We start from the raw sequence: 23,619 nt of genomic DNA, 5'->3' as shown, positions 1-23,619 counted from the left end.
TGACCCATAGGGTTTATTAAATCTGACTGAACACAGTTAATGCAAATGTAATGGTCCTGGAGATTTGTAAAATGTCACAATGGGTCCACGAGTGGTAAAAGTTGTGAATCACTAAATATTTGAGCTGTTTACAAAAACAAAGACAAAACAAACAGTAAATATGACAATGATTTATGTCTGATAAAACAGGCAATGGTATTATAACAATGAATGATAATGGAATAGGGAAAATTTACATCTCAAATATTATTAATTTTCTTATACTAAGCTTTCTCCAGTCAATGAATTCATTAAAGCTTCTATTACATACATACAGATTCAGATTTAACGTTACCATAATCAAAAATAATAAAAATGCCTTGAGTAAGTAAAATGCTGTTTTAATCCTATCATATCAATCAAAACACTCAGATATAATTAAATCAACATATATATTTAAGATGTACAAAATAAATCGGTATAGTTGAACATTTCCGATGTAATTAAATCCACACTATAAATATAAGAGATCCACAATAAATAGGTATCTATCAATGAAATACAATATAATAAGACTCTTGCTGTTTCAAAAACTAACAAATTATGCAATGCCCAGCATACAGTAACTAAATCGTTTCAAAATATTAAAGATTTAAAAAACAGAGATGAATTCTTAATAAACATGCATATACAAACACTTATATGACTCCTACCAGGTTTGGCTTGTATCCTTGTTCATGAGACTCTAATGGAAATGCCTAATTTAGGTCCCCATTTTCATATGAAACCTATTCTTTGACAACCAAGAATTGATATATCCTGTTGCTTCACTTATTTTACATGTCTCCCATGTAACACTATATAGATTATTTTTTGATTAAATCTTTGATATAGTGTTGTATTTCTTATTTATTTACCAGGTATATATTTATTTCTCTATCAATACTTATTATCATTACAGCTATATTTGGTCTATTGAATACTGTATTGTATTTGGGAACTTAATTCACCATATCTTGATGTCCAGTTGGGCATATTTGCGGCCAGTCACATCTGGTATATACAGACCAAACAAACATTAGTGTTTGTGCATAAGATGGTTCTTTTTTATAGCTAGATAAACACCAATATAAACCGGCTAGTAAGTAAAACCGTGACACCAGTATATATCTATATATTTATACCATAAAACATTTTCAAGTCAACTTAGTGGTTAGCTCTTGAGTTACCAGACTCATGCACTATAAACATTTCATAGTTGTTAACTAACTTTAAATATTAGTTAACTGTGAACTTTACACTAGTTAACTATGAACTTTACACATTAGTTAACAATGAAATTGTGTTACCAGACGCATCGTATAAACCTTGCATAGTTTTTAACTATGAACTTGTGTTACTAGACTCATGCACTATAACCATTGCACAGTAGTTAACTATGAACTTGTGTTAAAAAGTCGGATTATTCAGGAAGTAAATAATAAACAATAAATAGTCTATACATGTAGTTTGGATTCTTATTTAAAGAGCTAGATGACTCAATGACAGACCTTATGATACAACGAGCATGTGCTAACCATTTGGCCATCTTTATTTAGGGTCCACATTCTATTATTGGAACAGTGTAAAAGTCAAACATTTTCCAGCATGTTTGGTATCTGTGCCAACCAATTTGTTAGCATCACATTAGTTTTAAAAATGCAGTTTGATTTTAGGTTGTTGTTTTATATTAAACCTCAAGCTTCATATTTTCAGTCCACTTGTTCTATAAATATGACATCATCATCACTACTGTTGACACTACCCTCTAGTGGTACAGCTGATAGTTTGCTATCTTCATCTTCTTCTATAGCACCCATGGAATCCTACAATACAATTTATAAGGAATCAAGATAAAGGCTTGTGATAACTGAGTAATGGAAAATAAATTTCTACAGAATTTCAAAAAAAAGAGTGGAGCTGTGATGGCTCAGTAAGTTAGTAAGTCGCTGGTTCGCTCCTGATGTTGGCTGAGAAAGTTCCACAGCATTTTTCGGGAGTGGTTTCCCCTTGTCAGTGGGGAAGGATAGAGGGGGGCAAGGAACAATGTCTAGTTGTTTGGGTGGGACAAAAACCAAGGTCACATGAACACATTGGCATGCAAGCAAAAGAACCCTTAACAGTTGGAATTGTAAATAAGAATAGACCGTAGCACCCCTGCATGGTGTATTATTACTAAAATACAGAATTTGTATTGCACTAAAATCACCTGAATATAATCAGAGAAGAATTCAAAAGATACCTGAATCATCCTTCAATCATAAATTTACAATTAATACTGTCATAATAATATGTATATTGTCACTTATAGTATAATGAGTTACTCGGATAGTATATTATTACTCATAGTATAATGAGTTACTTGGGTGGTAATTAATCTGTTTAACATGTGACCTCAGGTCCACTTATCTTGTACATGTACATCTCTTCAGACAGACTCAGTTCGACCAACATCTAATTGTAAAGACTTGGATGATCCATTAATAAACATTACACTTATATGAGTTGTTAATGAGTTTACCAAGTATGAAGAAATCTGTGTACTTGTGTTCAAAAGGTTAATTTCTAGAAATTTTGGGACATTAATTAAGAGAAAAAGGAAGAACATGTAAACAAATTAGTGACAATGTTAAGACCTAATGAAAGATCTGTGAATGTCTCCCCAAGAAATTCTGACAATGCCACAGTTTTAGTTAGTACTTACAGAATCATCTGTAGGATCACAAGCTTCACAATGCCAACTGTAACCTCTACGTTTAGGAGATTTTTTAACAGGTGGATTTAAACATGTAAAATGATAACACAGTTGACATTCATCACATCTGTAAGATAAAATAATCATTTTAAAATCTCTTAAAATCAACATTTCAAAACTTTTAATATTTACTGTCTCTGTAAATTCGGACTGCTTATTCCAAATATGTAGATGATGTCAATATTAAAACCTGGGTGCTATGCAATGAAACATAACCCCATTAGAAGCGGTCATCTAAGCTGTTCATAAGAGAGGGAGAGAGAAATGGGGTTTAACATCCACTCAACACAAACTTGGTGATTTTGGGACTAACACATGGTTCAATTTTATTTCAATAATTTGCTTGCGCATAGGGGTCTTTATCAGTGGGAGGAAACCAGAGGACCCGGAGAAAACCCACGAGGTTGAACAGGCAACCCTACTCCGTGACACGTACAACCGGGAATCAAAACCACGCCAGTTGACTCAATGACAGACCTTATGTTACAGCACACACGTGCTAACCATTCGGCCACCCCTGTTCATAAGACTGTCACCAAATTATTGTTTTGGTGTGGTACAAATATTCAGTCTTTAAGTTGATTTGTTCCTGTTAAATTTGTGACCTGAATGTACATCTCAATTCAAATCGTATGTGATACACTAGATTACACACAATGACTACAGTCGCAATACCCAGCGTTACTCTCATATCAACAAGTTGTAATTTATTAGATTTAATATATTTAACAAACCATTTTATTAATACCCAACATTACTATGATATAAAGTTGTATTTTAATAGGTCTACTTTAATACATTTAAAGAACATTTTTATTCATACCCCACATTTACTGTGGCTACTTATGTTGCAGATTTCCACACTAAGCTTCTGTATTTTAGGCTGTAATCAAATAGCACACTAAGCTAATTGTATTGTTGGATTTAGTCATTTAGCACACCAAGCTATTTCTATTGTTGGATGTACTCAACAAGCACACTAAGTTATTTGTATTGTTGGTTTTAGTCAACTAGCACACTAAGCTTGCCAGTCAATCAGATGTAAAAAACAGAAATTATTATCCAGCACTTACTGTGACTGATATTGTAAATTTCCACACTCAGTCAATTATATCCTAGGCTTTAATCAACCAGCACACTAAGCTATCTGTATTGTTGTATATAGTCAATTAGTACACTAAGCCCGCCAGTCATTCAGATGTGAAAAAACAAAAAATTACTAGTTCATGAATGCTGAGAATGGAGTTTGATTCACCTTTGTATATGGAAGCTGTACTATAGTAATTCAACACAAGTTAATAAATTCTTTGAATGGCATTTAGTAATTGGAACATAATCAAATAACACACTATTTATGAACAACAATTACTATGGTTTATTTCACTGCGACGTTTCAACAAGATTTCACAAGTCTTTATCAAGACGCATTATATGCTTGTTGAAATGTTGCAGTAAAATAAACTATAGTAATTGTTATCCATAAATAGTGTGTTATTTGACAAGTTAATAAAACGTACCTAACAGTATTACTGGTTTCACCAGGTTGACTACAGACAACACATTCAACTATTTCTTCTGTTATTTCTTTCTTCTTTATTATATTAACTTTCTTTGGTCTAGGAACAACTGCCACCACTTCTTTAGTAGCTTTCTTTATCTACAATAACAGCAAAGTAACTCTTTTCTGGGCTTATTTTTCAGCGTGTTATAGTAAGAGTGTTATGGTGAGTAAGAGTATTATTCATATCTTGCCATAATTCCCAAGTAATTTCCCATAAAATAAAACCTATGTATCATTACAGACAATGTGATTAGTAACCATCGTTTGAACTCCAAAGGGGGGTGGGGGTGGGGGTTGGGTGAATGAATGGTTAACACGTGTGCATTGCATCATTGACTCAAATAGCGTGGTTTCGATTGGCTGCTTGTACATCACAATGAGTAGGGTCGTCTGTCCATCCTCGTGGGTTTTCTCTGGGTCCTCCGGTTTCCTCCCACTGCTAAAGACCCTACGCGCAAGTAAACTATTCAAATAAAAAAAAACATATGCTAATCTTAAAATAACATAATTTGAGTTGATTAGACGTTAAACCTCATTTTTCTCTCTCTTGAACTCCAATTTTAAAGAAAATATGTCACAAAAAGTAGAAAATCAAAAATAAAACCAAATGTAATCATTGATATCTAGTATTAATGATATTGGATAATATTGTGAATCTTTTTACCAACAAGATAAAATACTAATCACTGAATGATACTGATGTAAATGATACTTTTCTGCATCTGATATTGATGGTGTATTATCAGTATGTTCATGTAGTAAACCAACAATAGTAATAGTGATCTGTCTGTATACGATAACATGAATTACTAAATGATCATACCGCTCAAGAAAGTAAACAGTTGTAAACCCGACCCTCATTATCTAATTTAGATGGGCAATTTTAAACTATACGACAATAGGATCCCAATATTTTTCGATGATACTTAACAAATTTTAACAATATCCCAGCAATAGTTTGAAACTAAACAATAAATACAGAAACTATCACTAAGAGAGAGAGAGAGAGAGAGAGTAATGGGGTTTAACGTCCACTCGACACAAACTAGGTCATTTCAGAACTAACATATTGTTCAATTTTATTTGAATAATTGGCTTGCGCGTAGCGGTCGTTAGCAGTAGAGGGAAACCAGAAAACCCAGAGAAAACACACGAGGTTGGACAGGCGACCCTACTCCTTGTCACGTACAACAGGGGAATCCAAACCATGCCAGTTAACTCAATGACAGACATTATGATACAGCGCACACATGCTAACCATTCGGCCATCCAACCCCCTGAAACTCCCACTAAAACGGTACAACTACACAACACCTAGTTATAGTAATCTGTCTGTACAATAAGATAAATTACTAACCAATGATACTGATGGAGTTATATCAGTATCTTGTAAACTAATACTGACTTCTGACGCTTTCTTTGGCTTCTTCTTCTTTAATCCTTTTGATTTCTTCTTCTCCTTCTAAAAATATATAATAAAATAAATATTTGTTTGAAAAAGGGAAATCTGCTGGGACCAGGGCTATAAATATAGCTTACAAATATTAAATCTTGGTTGATGTACACCAAAAGTAACAATTTGATTCTATTTTGAATCTATATTTAATATATAAGATAAAAATCCACAATGTTTAGAAATATTACTGAACTAAATATATATGATTGATAGCACACCTTTTTATAGTCGTACATTTCCATAAATTGAAATTTTAAAGGTTCTTTGATTGTTTCTCGTAATCTACGTGGACCATCAACATCTTGTTCTGTGACTTCTTCTTCTTCACTTGACGTTTTATCACATTCTGAACATTGCCTGTAAACATGTAGATTAATGCACTTAAGTTCATAATTTTCTAATTTGATAAAACCACAGCTACTATTCTGCTTTGTTTTTTTCAGTTATAATTTTATTTTAATTATTTGTCTTCACTGTATTTGAATTTTTGCATATTTTCACTTTCACATCGTATTCCTTCTGTAGTGTATTTAGTGAGTTTAACAGTAGGTCAGGGCTTAGATCTTTGATAATTAGGTCATTATACTGTATATATCATATTGTTCAAAATTAAAGATGCATTATGTAAGATTTAGATAAAGAGCTGAAAGTTATCCTTATAACAGTTAAAAAATAGATAATGAAAAGGGAATATGTTAAATTCAGTCAAATTACTTCACTCTGAGCGGAGTGATTGCCGTTTGAAGAGCAGTGTAGACTCGATTGTCATTGCTTATCGTTATTACGATAATAAACAAAGTCTCAATTATCCATATTTTAATTAAATTATTAACTTGCAATTGTGTTTTAATCCGTTGAAAATTAAAAGCATCTGATGGTCTAGAGAATATATTATTTTCTTGGTAAGATCAAAATTCTCAATAGAATATAACACATACCATCCCATAAGTTTTGTTTTTTTCGGCATTCTTGACAATGGAGGATCTAGACAACCAAGATGATAAAATAATTTACACAAATCACATTTGGCCAGTTGATGTTGGCTGGTCGTTTTCTTGCATATACCACATCTGATAAAATAAATAAATAAATTGTAATAATCAGTAAATTAATATTGTGAAGCCATATCCAGACTTTCTAGTTGCATCACAAACTGAAAGACTAAATGTTAGCCATATTAGCTCAGTGACTAATGATGAGGTCCTGGATTCAATCCCATTCTTGGCTGAGAAGTTCCCCAAAGAATTTCCAGCGTGGTTTCCCCTTGTTAGTGGTACACAGGACGAAGGACTTAGCAAGGAACAGTGTCTAGTCATTTGTGTGGGACGAAAAAAAACAAGGTCCTGTGTACACATGCACGTAAAAGACCCCTTGACAGTTGGAATTTAAAAGCTGTCTGAGAATCATTTCCCACATAGCACACTGTTTGACACATGCTAGTCTTTATTAGCCCACATGGAGAAGAACAGTACGATGTGAAACCCCATGTCAATCTCATTGTAATTTGAAAAAAAATAGTTTTGATGATATGTTTACTTACTGGTGAATGATTGCTGGTGGTGATTTGGGCATTTCTTTTTTAGTTGGTGATTTAAATGTTTTCTTTGGTCGAAACAAATCGGGTAACTTAATATTCTGAAATGTATAGATAGATGATTTTATTTATTCTTGGTATATCTAAGTGTACAAGAATGTCTAATCTTGCTGCCCAAGGGTGCATGAGTACATGATCATTTAAATAAAGTTAAAAAATAGATAACGTAAAGAGAATATGCTAAGAATTTCAGTCCAATTGCTCCACTCTGAACCGAGATATTAGTGATAGAATTTAAGCCTAGCCTCAATCATCATTACTAAAGTCTGTACAATAAAAAACAAAGTTTCTATTATCCATTTTGATGTTATATCATCCATCACCAAATGTATTGAAATCCAGTAAGTATTGCAAATTAGCGATGACATCAGAGTTGATTATGGTCTGGATAAGTTAATTAATGTCTAATTAATAATTTAGATAAAATTTCAGGACTAAAGAAAGAACTGCAATAGGCAGATTTAGCTTTTGCATAAGGTATGCTTAAGAAATTTCCATATAAATGATCAAAATGGACATATGTTTGGTAGGATTCATGTCTATAAGCCTGGTCTGAGTCCTCCATGGTCACATTTATTCTCAACATGGTTGATTCTGTGCACATATTAAAACTAGCATCATTTTAAGGACAGCATTATAATTATATCAATAAAGAATCCTCAGAACATTGTATAAAGTACAGTAGAAACTTGTAATAGATTTTACCTTTCCACCAATATCCATTAGTTTATGCCATATATCTTCACCCTCTGTACGTAATTTATTATTAGATTCTTTCAACTGTTCACAACTGTAAGATAACTACAAAACAAATAAATATTTCAATAAGAAAACCAAATAACAATTCAATAACAATAACTACAAAACAAACCTGTACTTTAGTAACAAATTTTGCTGTAGCAGTGAGTAACTTTATATATGGGAGTAAAATAAATATTCCAGTTTTATGACCAATACAAATAGCCCAGCAGAAGTACGTTTTAACAACATGGCTAATAAACCAGGGCCATACAACCTTTTTTTTCCTCAACAGATCTTTAGTCCAAAAACGTACATATTTTATTTCAGAAAAAGTTGAAAAAATTTAAAAATGAAATGAAGTTTAACGTCCTACTGTTCTGCTCTGACTGGGCTTATGAAGACGAGCACACGTCATGCCAGGCCCTCTGTCCTGCCCCACTGACAAGGGGGAACCGTGCCAGAAAATCCCGATGAACGACACTACAGCCTACTCTTATAATGAATTCCAACTGCCAAGGGATCTTTTACGTGCATGCCAATTTGTATACGGGTCCTCGTTTTTTTGGCCCATCCGAACGACTATATGTTGTCCCTTGCCAGGCCCTCTGTTCTGCAACACTGACAAGGAGGAAGTACACCAGAAAATCCCGATGAAATAAAACTTAAAAGATTTATGGACTTCAGTAATTGAGACAAATGGACAAGCCATAACAAAATGACTGAAATGGTCAAGAAGACATGGAATGAACTGAAACTAATCGTTGATTTATTTACCTGATCATATTTTAGTCGTAAAATTTTCTCCTGTTCGTGAAGTTTGGTATTCTGTTTCAATAATTCCTTCTGATTATTTTTCATATTGTCAATTCTAACATTACGCTCTGAAAAATAATATAATAGGTTTGAAGCTTACTTGAATTTGTTTACTTGGAAAAATATTTAGAGAAATGGGTTTTAAAATCCACTTAACACAAACTAGCTCATTTCATGACTAAACATATGGTTTAATTTTATTTCGATAGTTTGCTTGCTTGTAGTGAGTCTTTAGCTGTTGGAGGAAACTGGTAACCCAGAGAAAACCCATAAGGTTTAACAGGTGGCCCTTCTCCTTGAGTCAGTCTACCATTAATTTTCGTCACAGAGAGAGAGAGGGAGAGAGAGAGAGAGAGAGAGAGAGAGAGAGAGAGATGGGGTTTAACATCCACTCAACACATTTCAGGACTAACACATGGTTCAATTTTATTTCAATAATTCGCTTACTTGTAGGGGTCTTTAGCAGTGGGACGAAACTGGAGTACCCGGAGAAAACCCACGAGGTTGGACAGACGACCCTACTCTTTGTCAGGTACAATCGGGGAATCAAAACCACGCCAGTTGACTCAATGACAGACCGTATGATACAGCAAGCATGTGCTAACCATTTGACCCCTCACCCTCAATTTTCGTCAAGTTGCGTCCAAGTAGTTTTAATTCAATCAATATCTACCTAAATAATGTGATATGAATTCTGTAGAGAGTGCTGGAGCTGTGTGCCATTTCTTTCTAGTTTCCTGTTTCTGATTAGGCGCTGCCTGGACCTTTAATAGAACAATCATAAATCTAAATCATAATACATTTATCAGGGCCTTCTGATCTTCCATGGGATTACATCCATGGGCATCAACCTGGGTAATAGTTAGTCTTTAAGCTAAAAGTTGTAACTTGTGTCACATATATATGAACTGTTTGTTTTATTTTTTGTCGGTCGGTTGGACTGTATTATTTATTACAACCTGACTGCAAGAGGGACAAAATATTTATATTAAGAAGGTATATACATATATACTTATAGCTCAATAGAGGCAGAGAGAGAGAGAAATAGGGTTTATTAACGTCCACTCAACACAAAAAAGGTCATTCAGGGACTCACAGTTCCATCATTATTTCAATAAATCGCTTGTGCGAAGGGGTCTTAGTATCACCCACAAGGTTGGACAAGCGACCCTACTCCTTGTGACATATAAGCGGAGAATTGAAACCACGCCACTTGACTCAATGACAGACCTTGTGTTGCAAAGCACACACGTTAACCATTCAGCCACCCATCTCCCATATAGCTCAATAAGAAATAAGAATTATCTCAATGTTTGAAAAAAGAATATAAAATAAATGAACATACATGTGTTATAACTCCCATTAATTCTGCTTTTCTCAACATATTTCGTACTGCAGATGGACTGGAAGACAGATATCTCACCATCTTCTGTGTAGGTACTGAAATACACATGTATAATGTTATACTGAATTTAACAAGAACCATTAACAAACGAAGGGGAATAAGAATAAGTTTTAATTGTAATTAATTAAGGCTAGCAAGAGGAGAACTTTATTAAGAAAGTAGTGAAGGAGGGGAGAGGGGGGAAATGAAGTTTACGACTCCCTGACCATACAGTTTGCTATGAGGGAAATTTTGCCTGGACAGCGGCAATATGGCCTACTCTTATATCCAATTCTAACTGTCAAGGGTTCTTTTTAAGTGCAAGCAATGTGTACACCTGACCTCGGTTTTTCGTCCTCGACGACACCAGAAAATCCCAATTAACTTTCTCAGTCAACACAGAGATCGAACATGAGACCTCCAAGTTAGTGAGCCAAACCATTAAATAAGAACAGTGTACATAAAATACAAAACTTATAACTAATGAAAATATATCAAGATGCATATCTATTTTAAATGTATGAATGAATAAAATGGGGTTAAGGTATACTGCTCTGCACCAACTAGGCTAATGAAATCTAAATTTAACATATGTATAAATTACATATATATATACATACCCCATGATGGTGGTCGTTTTTGTCTGGCTATGGTATACTTTTCACAGTGTCTTTTTAACTTTCGTTCAAATCTTGTCTACAAAACAAAGTACCGCAAATTCTTAAACATATATATTGAAATAAGGCGTACATTTAAGTTTCTGGTTAGATTTTAAAAGTATTCTATTCACTCTGTGTAAACAGCTCTGAGAGGTTATTTTTGTTCCACAAATATCCATCTGTATCCCTATGGAGTTATAATTACTTTGATATCTGGGATGTTGTACTGTACATTTATCAGACATCATTTTTGCCTCAATAACACCATTTTCTCTATTGAATATTTTAAATTATAAGAAATAAAACAAAATGTTAACATCCTACTTTTCTGCACCAACCCAGCTAATGAAGACGGACAAATGATATACAATATGTACATCAATTAAATGTAATTTTATCCTTTCAAACAAATCTACGTACCTTTTCCTTTTCGTCATCTATAGATTTTTCTTTCAATTTTCTAACTCTAGATTGAATGGCCAGCCAGTTTCTACGTTTAGCTCTAGAAGTATTTTTATCAGCATGAAGTTTACAATAGGCATAAAATGGATCAGCAATATCCTATATTAAAAAAAAAGAAAGTCATGTTATAATGAATATAAAATATCTTTATTTTTGTATACCGGCGTTGTTTTGTTTTATTGAAGATGAATCAAACACATTAAGAAAAAGAATATTCATTAGGATACAATACAATATGTACATAATCATAATACTTTTGATCAGAGCCAGATTTAGAATTTGTAGATTCCTGGGCTACAGGTACTATCAGGCCACCAGAAAGTCAGTAATGCCTTTTGAATCTAGGACATTTTTAACCACCCACCACCCCTGGTACACAGTACAGTGTTTCTTTTTGCTGTAGTAGGCTTACTACAATATATACATATATATATATAGACAGTATATCAATTGCACTCTTTTGTAAATAGATAACTAAAGCCAATTCATTAATCTGGCCCTGCTTGTGGTACATCAAGTATATCTCAATATTTCACAATTTTTCAACTATACTATTCAAAAAAAGTAGGGGATATTTGATTTTTAAGTGTTATTAAAGTCACCTAATGAAACTGACGAAGAAACAAATGACAAAATGAAATGAAGTTCACATTCATCGATTTATTCCAAATGATCGTTAGACTAAGTAAGGCACAGACTGACCATTATAAGGGTAAAATGATACCCGGGGTCAAACAGCAAAGTTACCACAGCATCACAACCAAGTCAGTAACGGGTAAATTCTCCTCTGTTTGCCAAACAAGCATTGATCCGACGTGGCATACTCCTAATGAGACGTCTAAGGTCATTTTGGTCCAGATTGTCCCATTCCTGTTGCAACGCAGCAGCAAGTTCTTGGACATTGGCAGGACGTTGTTGACGTTGACGTAACCTCTGTCCAAGCATGTCCCAGACATGCTCGATGGGGGAGAGGTCGGGACTCAGTGCTGGCCAAGGTAATGTGGTGATGTTCTGTTGTTGGAGGTAACCTGTAACGATCCTGGCCCTGTGACATCTTGCGTTGTCATCCTGGAAGATGAAACGGCGGCCATGACGTCGTGCGAACGGCACAACATGGACTGCCAAGATGTTGTCCCGGTAGTACTGGCCTGTAACACGCCCTGCAACAACATGTAAAGCCGTTCTTCCAGCAAAAGTGATGCCTCCCCACACCATAACAGAACCACCCCCAAATCGATCATGTCTGATGACGTTAACGTCTTGGAAGCGCTCGTTTCGACGACGCCACACCCTCCTACGTCTGTCCAAAAAATCAACAGTGAACCTTGACTCATCTGAAAACATCACATTGCTCCAGCGTCGATTATCCCAGTGTTGACGATCCCTACACCAACGACGTCTTGCCTGAATGTGATGATCTCTCAAACAAGGGATCACGCGAGGACGTCGGGCGCGAAGGTGACCCCTATGCAGTCGATTCCGAATCGTCTGGCCACTCACTCTCACGCCAGTGTCTGTTTGAAGACGAGCGCTGATCTGATTTGCTGTGATGACACGATTTCTCAAGGCCAAGGTACGGATAAATCGATCCTGGGCTTGAGTTGTCGCCCTTGGTCGACCTGAGCGTGGTCTGTCCTGTACAGATTGTGTATCACGGTATCTGGGCCATAGCCTGCTTATGACAGACTGAGAAACATTCATCGTCCGCGCCACAACCGCCTGTGTTGTGCCGATCTGTAGCATGCCAAGGGCACGTAACCTTTCATTTTGGGTAAGCCGACGCATATCAAAATTTGTTTTCTGGTCACTAAAACAATTAAACTGATGTTTCCACCCTGGAATTCAATGCCACAATGACTGTAACATTCAAAGTCAGAGTCGTGCAAATCTTGGGTTGGACCCCCATGATGATCCCAAGCATCACCTGCATTCCATGCTGTAGCTATTGGTGCGTTTGGGCGTCACATGTAACTGGAAATGTTTCTTCTGTTAGGTTCTATAGTGACTTTTTTCGTAGTCATTTGCATATTTTAGTATTATGCCCCCAAAATCAAATATCCCCTACTTTTTTTGAATAGTATATATATTTTATAGGCAGGTTTTTTGCTCCAATCAATAATCAATTACAGAAATACTACAATAGTACAACAAGTTGCTTACCATCACTTCTTCTGGTGAGGCTTCAGATAATAAACCTTCTCTCTGAGCACTGTAATACAAAAAATATAATACAAAGACCAGAAAAACAATCCAATTTTAAAATGAAAATTTAAGTCACACAAACAAAACAAACAAATGTGTGAATTAATCAAATTTAAAACAATAATCATCATTTGAAGCTTTTTGAATCCTTTGCAAACTACAATATTTAGGAGGTTCGGTCTCTAAAAGTAGTATCAGTCCCAAAATGGTTCAATTCTGTTCAGTATTTACAAAGATATGATAAATTGAAAATTCTGAAACATTCTGCCAGGATGCAGACAATTTAGATATGGCAGTGCCAGCTGGGTGATTATCTTCGTTTGATATTTTTTCCTTAATAAAACTTTAAATAATCAATTTGAGTACATATTAACGTAGGTTAAGATGAGAAACATTAGATAGAAAAATGTACGCCAGGTGACTTTAACTTACCAAGTGACATGGAAATATGATCTACACATTCCAGCATCACAACTAATACATACACCAGTTCTACTGAATCTTATATCTTCACATAATGAACATTCCTATAATACATATTTCTATACAATATTCCTATAATATATATCTTACAATATTCCTATAATATATATTTCTATCTTAATATTCCTATAATATATATTTCTATCTTAATATTCCTATAATATATATTATACAATTGTCTCTGTCAGATTAGTTGATAATCTAGAAAGAATATTTGAAATGTTTGTGATATGAAGTTAGTGTAAATTGCTTGGTGAATTAATTAACATTGCATAAAATGTTCAAAACTTGTTTAAATATGTTAAGTCAATTCAGGGGGAGGCGGCTTAATTGTTTGAGTAAAATTTGAAAATAGAACCTGTTTATAGCTTACCCTTGCACCCCATCTGGCATACGGCATCTCAAATAGAGTTATAGGACTTAGTTTATCAACATCACCAAATGCTACACCAGGTGTATACAGGGCACATACCAGATGGACCCACCTAAAAAAAAAAAAACAATTATATAAGAGTCACAGGTGCCTTAGTAATTGCCCATCATTTAACAGTATGCGTGTATTCAAGATTTCATTTGATGAGGATTTACATAAATGTAACCAATCTTGTATAGACATGTATATAGTTTATTGCTCTTAAAAACGCTTTGAGCATGTTTATGGATGGATTTGGTGCTCAAGAAATGAACATTTATTATTATTATTATCAAGATGTGGGTATGACATAGACTTAGTGGAGTATATGATGATGAAAGTAAAACTTCTTCTTCAATAATATAACAACAGTTATATTCCTGTTGGTGGTTTATGTCTAAATGGAGTATGATGACTAACGCAAAAGAGAAAAAGGTTCAAGAACAATTATAACATTTGGTCAAAAAACAAACAAAGACTTACTTTCCAGTATCTGTTTCTTTAAAAATTCCACCAAAATTGGGACACAATTCACAACTCTAAAAAATATTATAAAAAATATATGATTACTACTTTCTTTGAGTGCTTGATTAAATATAAAACAAACAATTAATATAGAGTCATAATGCTATGATTTATAACTTTTACTCAATATTTGTCATTGTCAATTTCTGTTTATCTTACTTAGGCCATGCACTCCCTGCTTCTATGTGACAAGGAGTAGGGTCAACTGTCCAACCTTATGGGTTTTCGTTGGGTCCTCTGGTTTCCCCCATGTGCAAGTGAATTAATGAAATAAAATTGCACCATATGTTAGTCCTGAAATGTGTGGACTTTCAATTCCATTTCTCTCTCCCTCTTACTTATGCCACACCAAATATGCTTCGGAAACATATATTTAAATTTTGCTTCTTATTTCTTCACGAAAAAAACAAATTTAAAAAGAAAAAGCTCTTTATTCTGAATGTTAAAGGTTTGAAATATTACTAAAACATCGCACCGATAATTGAGTGGGTTAAAATTTAAATTGGTTTGGCTTTAACAGTATTGAAAGACTTACAGGTTTAACACCAGCTTTACAAGCATCACAGAACCATGGTTCGGTACTGGCTGATGAATCGGTACTAGTTGTAGACTGAAAATCACTAATACCATAACAACCTAAATAACATTACAAAAATATTATCACTTTCATCAAGATTATAAACATAATACACAACACCATACTGAAAATAACCATCAAGATTAATTTAATTATCAAAAATTGGATCACTGACCTACTGATCAGTGAGAAATTTATTTTACACCAGAGTTTATTGAAGACCTTGAAAGTAACTAAAATTGGAACATCTATATCTCTAATCTCTCATTTGAACACATCAGATATACCCATATCATGTTACATACATGATTTAATATATGTATAATATAGTATATTATACCTTCATGAACTGCTTTAATCCTATTGTTTGTTTTAAACTAGTTATTAAATATGATTTATTGTAATATAGTATATTATACCTTCATGGACTGATGCTCCACAATTATCACATTCAACAATCTCATCATCATCACCCCTTAAATAACCAACAAATAAAATATATCAAGAAACTAACAATACACAGACATTGCCATTTGCCCTTTACAGCTACAAATCTTCTTTGAATAAGATTTGACCAGAACACTCTCCCTTAGAAGCAGAGTTGTGATTATTAACATTATAAATTATTCGCACTGAAATAGGGATTCTTCCACCCTTCTACCAACATCAGTAGAAGGTTTATTCATCACTAATTTGGAACTTTAATTATAAATCATACTCACGTAACATCTGTTAAACAAACACAGCAGATTACAATTTTAATATTCTGATTATCTAGCATCGGTGGAGGAGTTGGTGCCTGAAATAAAAATCTTCCTTTAAAATTTCAACATTGAAAGCTTACTTAAAAGGTTTCCCAGCGGAGTCACAATTGCTTTGGAAAGTGTCTTAGGTGGGATGAATCTTTGTTTAGTCCCTTAAACAACGAACAGACCTTCATTTCATTTCGTGACATTTTTTTACCTTCACAAGCCACATTTCAGCCATGCCCCCCCCCCCACAACAACATCTATGTGCCATGAACTAATTAAATTATCTAATGAAATTGTCAATTTTACATGTACATGTATTGTGCATTATTGGGATTTCTTATTTTAAACAGAAATTTCTCTTTGAATTAAAGCAACAATGACCACTCAGCTGTGATTGGTTGAAAATATCAAAAGAGTTGACAATTTTAGACCAGATTGATTATAATAAATTGCTAGGGTGTGTAGTGAAGTAATAATAATACTGTAAGCTCTCAAAAGGGTATGGCAAATGCTGTGAAAAATATCCAGGTAAAAAAAAATCTTGATGAATGATAACATAAAATTCTTTAAACTAAAATAACTGGGAATGTATTTTTCTCAAAAAGGCTATTAAAGTACATTCCCTTGTATTTTATTATAGTGGTTTATCTCCGTTGGTTGTCCGTTTCAAATTTCACAATACCTCATTTATAGCCTCAACAATTTCTTTATGGGTTAATCGCTGGAAATTTCACAATACCTCATTTATAGCCTCAACAATTTCTTTATGGGTTAATCGCTGGAAATTTCACAATACCTCATTTATAGCCTCAACAATTTCTTTATGGGTTAATCGCTGGAAATTTCACAATACCTCATTTATAGCCTCAATAATTTCTGTATGAGCAATTGCTGGAAGTAATTTCTTCTTTTTCTGATTTGGTACATAGTCTTCATCATCGGCACTATCTAAATCCATGTTTAAAAAATTACTAAGACGAGACTTCCCATTATCGCTCTCTTCCCCTGAACTATCGTTATCGTCACTTTCTGAGCCTGAGCTGTCATCACTCTCTTGGTTAGCTTTCTCTTCACTATCTTCTTCATCATCACTATCACTTTTATCTATAATTGAAACCAGTGTAAAATGTCTAATAATAAACAATCTGATTAAAATACAGATCTATATTTCGTTCCGTTTTTTTTATACTTTCAATGGCCTACACTACATGAAGATCTGACCGGTTGTAGCGATAGGTCGCGTCAGAGGTCATATGAGCGGCTTTTGACCCTATGACGTCAGACATTTGATTAACCAATCAGCATTGATGTTACTAGTGGACTACCCACAGTTCCGTGCAAACCACGCCTAAGGCTCCCCGTAACAGACCGTTTCTTGGCTAATAGCTCACATCATTCAAAACACGTCAATGATAACAACTCTTCCAGATCCCAGTGTAGCAAAGACAAGTAAAACAAAATTTTTAACTATAAAAACGAAACGAAATGGGGTCTGTGTTTTAATTAGATTGAATAATAAAATAACCAAACTCTTGATTGTCTTCTTTTGACTGCACAGATGGTCGAATGGTTAACGCATATCGTCGGTGAAGTTGCAAAAGGTCGTATCTCTTTTTTTCCTAACTTTACAGGAGAGACTAAAAACTTAGTTACTGTTTTTCTATAAAAAATACAAGTTTGATCTTTTACGGTTCAACGTATAAACCAGGAAAAAATCTCATGCAGTCCATTTAAAGAAATCCACTGTCATTTTTTTGTGTACCGAGTTACGACAATTTGACACGTAAAATTAGAAATTAATATAGTTTATACGATCTTTTGTTGCTTTTTCTGATGATCATAAAAAATTATTCAATTGGAATAGAGATACGATTATTAGATAAAAAAGATGTGCCATACCATGGGGAAATCAGAAATGCAAAAAATCATTTTTCATCAAAAACCCAATATACGACCTTTTGCAACTTCACCAACGATATGCATTACATGTAGATCATAAGGTCTGACAAGGAGTAAGGTCACCTGTCCAACCTCATGGATTTTGTCTGTGTCCTCCAGTTTCCTATGCCTTTTGTTCATTTCTATATATATTTCATGGACTAAAAAAATGCATATTACTCTATTTTCATATTAGACTATCACCAAGGATATATTCCACAACAATAAATAGAAATATTGCATTATATTGCAACATGGTTTTCATCCCTGCTATTAAATATCATTAAAAATTCACCTTTTTTGTGTTTTTTCATGTCAAAATCTGAATCTTCATCACTATCATCTCCTCCACCAAAATCAACTTGTATCATGTGCTTCTGAACAGGTTTAACACGACGTTTCTTTGGATCTCTTTGAACTGAAAAGGATAAGAGAGGAATAGAGGTTACATTCTCATCAACACAATACTTTGGTTATTGTGAGACTAACATATGGTTATTTTTTTACATAGTTAAAAGGTGCAATGCTAAGGAGGAGAATTTTGCCTGGACAGTGGTGTTAACTCTTAATCGTATTCTAGTGGTCAGCTGTTATTTTACTAGCACTCCAGCATGTACACTGGTAGACCTTTGTTTTTTGTCCCATTCAACCAAATTACTAAGCATCATGCTTTTTCTGACCTGTAGGGGCTATACCTGACAAGTGGGAACTGGGCTGAAACCATAGGCGTACGAGCTGGGCACCAAATGCTGGGAAAATTTGGTCACACAATTCTACTTTGTAAAAGTTGTATAAAAAAATATTGTGTTCTTGAATGTGTCCAATTCAACAGCGAACTTAAATTCAGAGTGTCTATAGTTAGGCAATTAAATAGAAATCTTAAGACTCGAACCCTCTATTGTTTGGAGTACAGTAAGCCACGAGTTACAGTTACATAAACAACTGTTTTTAGTTGTGTATATTACAAGCAAATAAAATTTAGTTCTCTTTTATTGATGATTTAGAAATTAAGAACTTATTCATCACAAAAGCGATATAGTACATACTAAGACCCTAACTACATTTTTGGGGAACCAACCACTACCACCCCCACAGTCAAAAATTTCCCTGTACGCCTATGGCTGAAACCAGCACCCAGATTAGATCTATTCCAATGAAGACTGCGAATTTGGAAAACACCAGTAAGACTGAAAAATTACATTAAAAAATAATGTCTTGTGTACCAACTCAAATTGAGTACATTATATTTGAAGAAGTTTGATGTAAATCAGTTTATACAATAATAAAATATCATATGTGTTGCAACCCATTTGTGTCCGTTTCTAGGTGCTCAAGAATAGCGATTTATATTGGCTTCTTTAATCTTAAGACAGTAATCAAACTTACGGTAATTATATTATAATGCCTGGTGTGATCCCTAAAAGTTATAATCATTTTGCCAGTCCATTTCAGTACAGTTGTTTATTCCTTGGGCTAACAACCCATCAGATACAATACAGTACAATATTATACAAAACATACAAATGTGAAATTATTTACAATATAAATTTTAAGAGGTTGTTGTTTATGGGAGAGTAGACATTGCATATTTTTAAGATGTCAATTTATATTGTTAAGATTTTTGAGTAATTTGTTTATCGATTCAAAAGCTATTGATAGGTACTTTCCTAGATATGTTAATTTTATTTCTTGTGTTTATAATGGGATATGGTACTAATTTTGGTAAAAAAACTACCATAAAGTATTTTGTTCAAAATAGTAAATATAACATTACCGGTAATATATTGCAAAAACAATATACATGTATTTTACAAAAATTTAATTTTTGTTTGATAAAATATAATAACTGATTCTTAATCATTTGATGAAAATAATAAATACAATGAATGTACTCTAATTCATTTTGAACGTGGTTTCAGCTAATCATTACAATTACCTGTACAATCAATTAAAATTCCCAGTACAAACTAATCAATTGATTAGTTAATTAAGTACTTAACACACTTCTAAGCTGTTAGTGATAATGTACATGTAACCTGACTAAAGCTAATAATCTTTAAATGGCATTTGGTAACTGGATTGAGTTAAAACAAAAACACATACTTAGCTTGAAAATGTTGAAAGACTTCTCTTCGAAAAGTCGCCTTAAATAAACTACATGTAGTAACTGTTTTCCATAAGTATGTGTTTTTGGGGGGTTTTCTGACTAAAACTGAACATCAATACTAATTTTTTTTTATTTTAATGTGAAAGATAAAAGATATCTGATGTTTTCAACTACCATACTAGCTGGTTATCTTTATTAGGTAAATCAAAAAATTTCCAATAGGATATTACATGTATACCCCATTTCTTTTTATTTCCAAACAATGGTTTTATGGTACTTTCAATTTTTTTAGAAGCCTATCTACCAAATCTCTATGCACAGTTTTGGACGCCAGATGCAGATGATGCCACTTTGCCCTGAACTAATTTCCAGGAGCGGAAAATTGGACTTCAACAAAGCTTGGCAGAATTTAATATGTGGATTTTAAGGCCACCACATGGAGGGTATTTCAGAATGTTACGCCTGATGTTAAAGTTCAATAATGGATGTCCTTTTCATTTTAGCCAAACGTTTTGGAGGTCCTATGTAAATAACTATTATGTGATTGGTAATAATAAATAACAAATATTTAGTTGGCTGTTTTGACCTGCAAATTGTTAGACATTTCGACCAAAAGTTTTGGCTGTTTCGTTTTGCCCATTTTATGTCTACCTACATGTAGTACCATGTACATGTATATAATTAGAGACTTGAAAATATCATTAATTTTTTATTGGGTCAAGTTTTCGTGTACATATCATATTATCTGCCTAATGTTCTTCACTGAAAAGGTCATTCAGTTTGTTACATCAAACGATCAATCTATGCTAACTTAATTTGACATGATAACCCAGCTTCTCTTTAGACTAGGCCTACTACTGGTGCTACTACTAAATTAATACTAGAACGACACTACATGTAGTTGTCAACATACCATAATTGTTGAGAAATATGTTACAGTACCGGTGGCGGTATTGCATTCCATTTTTGACAACTAGTAGACATTTTTTATTCACACCTTCAATTCAAGGAGTTATAGCCTCAATACTCCAGGGTGCCTTGAGGTTTCGTTCAAACGTAACCTCAAAGTTCTTTAAGCCGTTCTTTCTTGGAGCGATGAGCCACTGAATTGTTGGCGCATCAAATAGCCACAAGCTGAAAGGCGTCAGTCGATAAATTCTAAATGCATGTCCTACCTTATTGTGTGATCCATCTCTGAACAACAATGACACTTACTGACAAACAAACGTTGTTCAGTGAAACAGGTTTATTCAATATCACATACACCAGCATTTCTTTCAGTCGCCATGTTGGGATAGTTTGACCTTTTTTTGACGTCATATCCTCCGCATTAAAATTTGAGGATCCCTGTTTTACGCGAAACGAAATGCATTTTTGTACAATATTTTTATGGATTGCGTATATGTACTGTTTTTGTAGAGGTTTTATATCGGGATAGAAGACGATGTTTGTTGAAGAATAAAATTTAGGTCGCTCTTCACACGTAGTTGAAAATACACAACGTCTATTGAGAACTTAATAATTATTTGTTGCATGATTAATTAGTAGTAGTATGCTAATTAGATCATCATGACCAGTGCTTGAAATGAGAATTCTTCTACAACGGCACCAAAAATTTATAAATGCCGTAACAAAAATTAGCTGACAATTATTGACCTAATCCCAAGCCCATCCGCCCCTGAACGACTGTATGATATATTGAAAAGTTATTACCTATGCATTTCATACGTCTACATGTATATAAAAGGCATAACTTTTTGATATGTGTACACGTGGACAACGGCGCAATTTGGGCTATTTTTATTACCGTGGCAGTTCGTGTTTGCTTCAGCTTTTACTTTTTACAACAGTTTTGCCGTTATGCCGGGGTAAATTCTAGCATAGGCGGTATGATTGAGATTATTATTTACAAAATGTTATTAAATGTTCATTACAATATAAACCCTTCAATTTGTCTGCGTACGTAGAATGTTTCATCGCGACAGCTTGATTTTGATAGCTTCTCTCTTGTTAATGTCACGTGACATTTTCCCGCTATTCTATCGATAGAGTTGAAAAGATCTATAATAAAGCATTGAGTCTTGTATCACACACACGGCAAATAAATAAAAGGGCCGAGTGCCATTTTAAGTAAGAGACTAGAGAGAATGCTTTGTTCACAATTTGAATAATATTTTATGAAAAGATTTATTGGCTGCCGAGTCATTTTGAACAAATATCGGTAAAATTTCTTCTGATAGACTACTCATCGGCCAATTAGGCTACTGAATAGTGAAACCGATAATCGGACCATCACTAAAAATAAATTTAAAATGATTGCCTTCAAATTATAGTCTCATCATTTCGTTTCGTTTAAAGAATTCCGTTCGTAATATGCACCATGCCAGATTTCAACTTTCACCAATGTAGGTCATTTCCTGTTTCACTGTGTTTTGATGGTTGAAGGCGAAGACTTTTGTGAAATCTCTTAAAATAGACAGCAAAAAATATTTTTCGGAACATAGATGGATATGATATGTAAGTTTAATGTGTTAGCAGTGCAGATAACTGAAAATTATGAATTTTGCCGTCCGCTGAAAGAAGTAAACTAGTTATCAACTTTTGCGACGAGTTTTTGACCGTTCGGATGTTAGATGTTACGTCCTCAGAATATCAAAGAGTAACATCTAACTTCTTGGATAATTATAGCCTTAATTTGGTATTGCATTCCATTTTTGACAAGCAGTACGGTAGACATTTCTTTTCACGCCTTCAAGGAGTTCAATAGGTCAGTGCTTGGAATTTAAATAGTTACTAATATTTGAAACATTGTGTCAATTTAGGCATAATAATATTTACTTTACATATTAGCCTTTTTTATTAGTCATTAGGCCTAATGATCAATCAGATTCAGTGTGAATGTGATGAATTTATTTTTCTAGAATACAAAACTTACGCATGGCCTTAAAAAGAAAACTGACACTTGGGTCCACTTCCTCTATGCACAAATTCTCCATTTTTCAAGTCAGATATATTCTAAAAAGTGAATATTAACTTAATTTTACGTAAATTATTTTTCTTTTTGGCTTTTGTCTTCCATCTTTTAATCAGAGTTATCGCCCCAGAAATATCCTCTAATGCTAAACTTAGGTGTAGAAAAAATAGCGTGTAAGCCTTTGTTTCAGATTTTCTTACACATTA

The 23,619-nt window shown here is 33.8% G+C and overlaps 1 protein-coding gene across 1 annotated transcript; it reads right to left on the bottom strand.

Moving 5' to 3' along the window:
• Positions 1 to 364: 364 nt before the first annotated feature.
• On the bottom strand, positions 365 to 23,525 carry LOC126821285 (PHD finger protein 14). The gene is made up of 23 exons (XM_050549686.2): positions 23,375 to 23,525; positions 18,628 to 18,750; positions 17,248 to 17,498; positions 16,365 to 16,441; positions 16,062 to 16,117; positions 15,601 to 15,701; positions 15,024 to 15,079; positions 14,502 to 14,613; positions 14,078 to 14,172; positions 13,604 to 13,652; positions 11,402 to 11,542; positions 10,943 to 11,018; positions 10,284 to 10,378; positions 9,612 to 9,702; positions 8,900 to 9,006; positions 8,090 to 8,185; positions 7,331 to 7,425; positions 6,729 to 6,860; positions 6,009 to 6,147; positions 5,692 to 5,796; positions 4,291 to 4,430; positions 2,723 to 2,840; positions 365 to 1,844 (listed from the first exon to the last, which is right to left on the bottom strand). Exons 1-23 carry the CDS (start codon positions 23,433 to 23,435, stop codon positions 1,731 to 1,733), a joined length of 2,430 nt encoding a protein of 809 aa, XP_050405643.1. The 5' UTR covers positions 23,436 to 23,525; the 3' UTR covers positions 365 to 1,730.
• Between the last annotated feature and the right edge of the window lie 94 nt (positions 23,526 to 23,619).

This window comes from Patella vulgata, chromosome 5 (genome assembly GCF_932274485.2).
Source record: "Patella vulgata chromosome 5, xgPatVulg1.2, whole genome shotgun sequence".
NCBI lineage: Eukaryota > Metazoa > Mollusca > Gastropoda > Patellidae > Patella > Patella vulgata.
Note: the sequence above shows the minus strand (reverse complement) of the source record. Positions and strands in the feature narration are given on the sequence as shown.

Excerpts from the sequence above, each read along its gene's own strand:
- LOC126821285 (XM_050549686.2), bottom strand. The coding sequence starts at position 23,435 with ATGGAGAATTTGTGCATAGAGGAAGTGGACCCAAGTGTCAGTTTTCTT. Across the intron at positions 15,080-15,600 it reads GTAAAGCTGGTGTTAAACCT|AGTTGTGAATTGTGTCCCAA; the intron begins GTAAGTCTTTCA and ends AATATTTTTTAG. Across the intron at positions 2,841-4,290 it reads GAAACCAGTAATACTGTTAG|ATGTGATGAATGTCAACTGT; the intron begins GTACGTTTTATT and ends TTTATCTTACAG.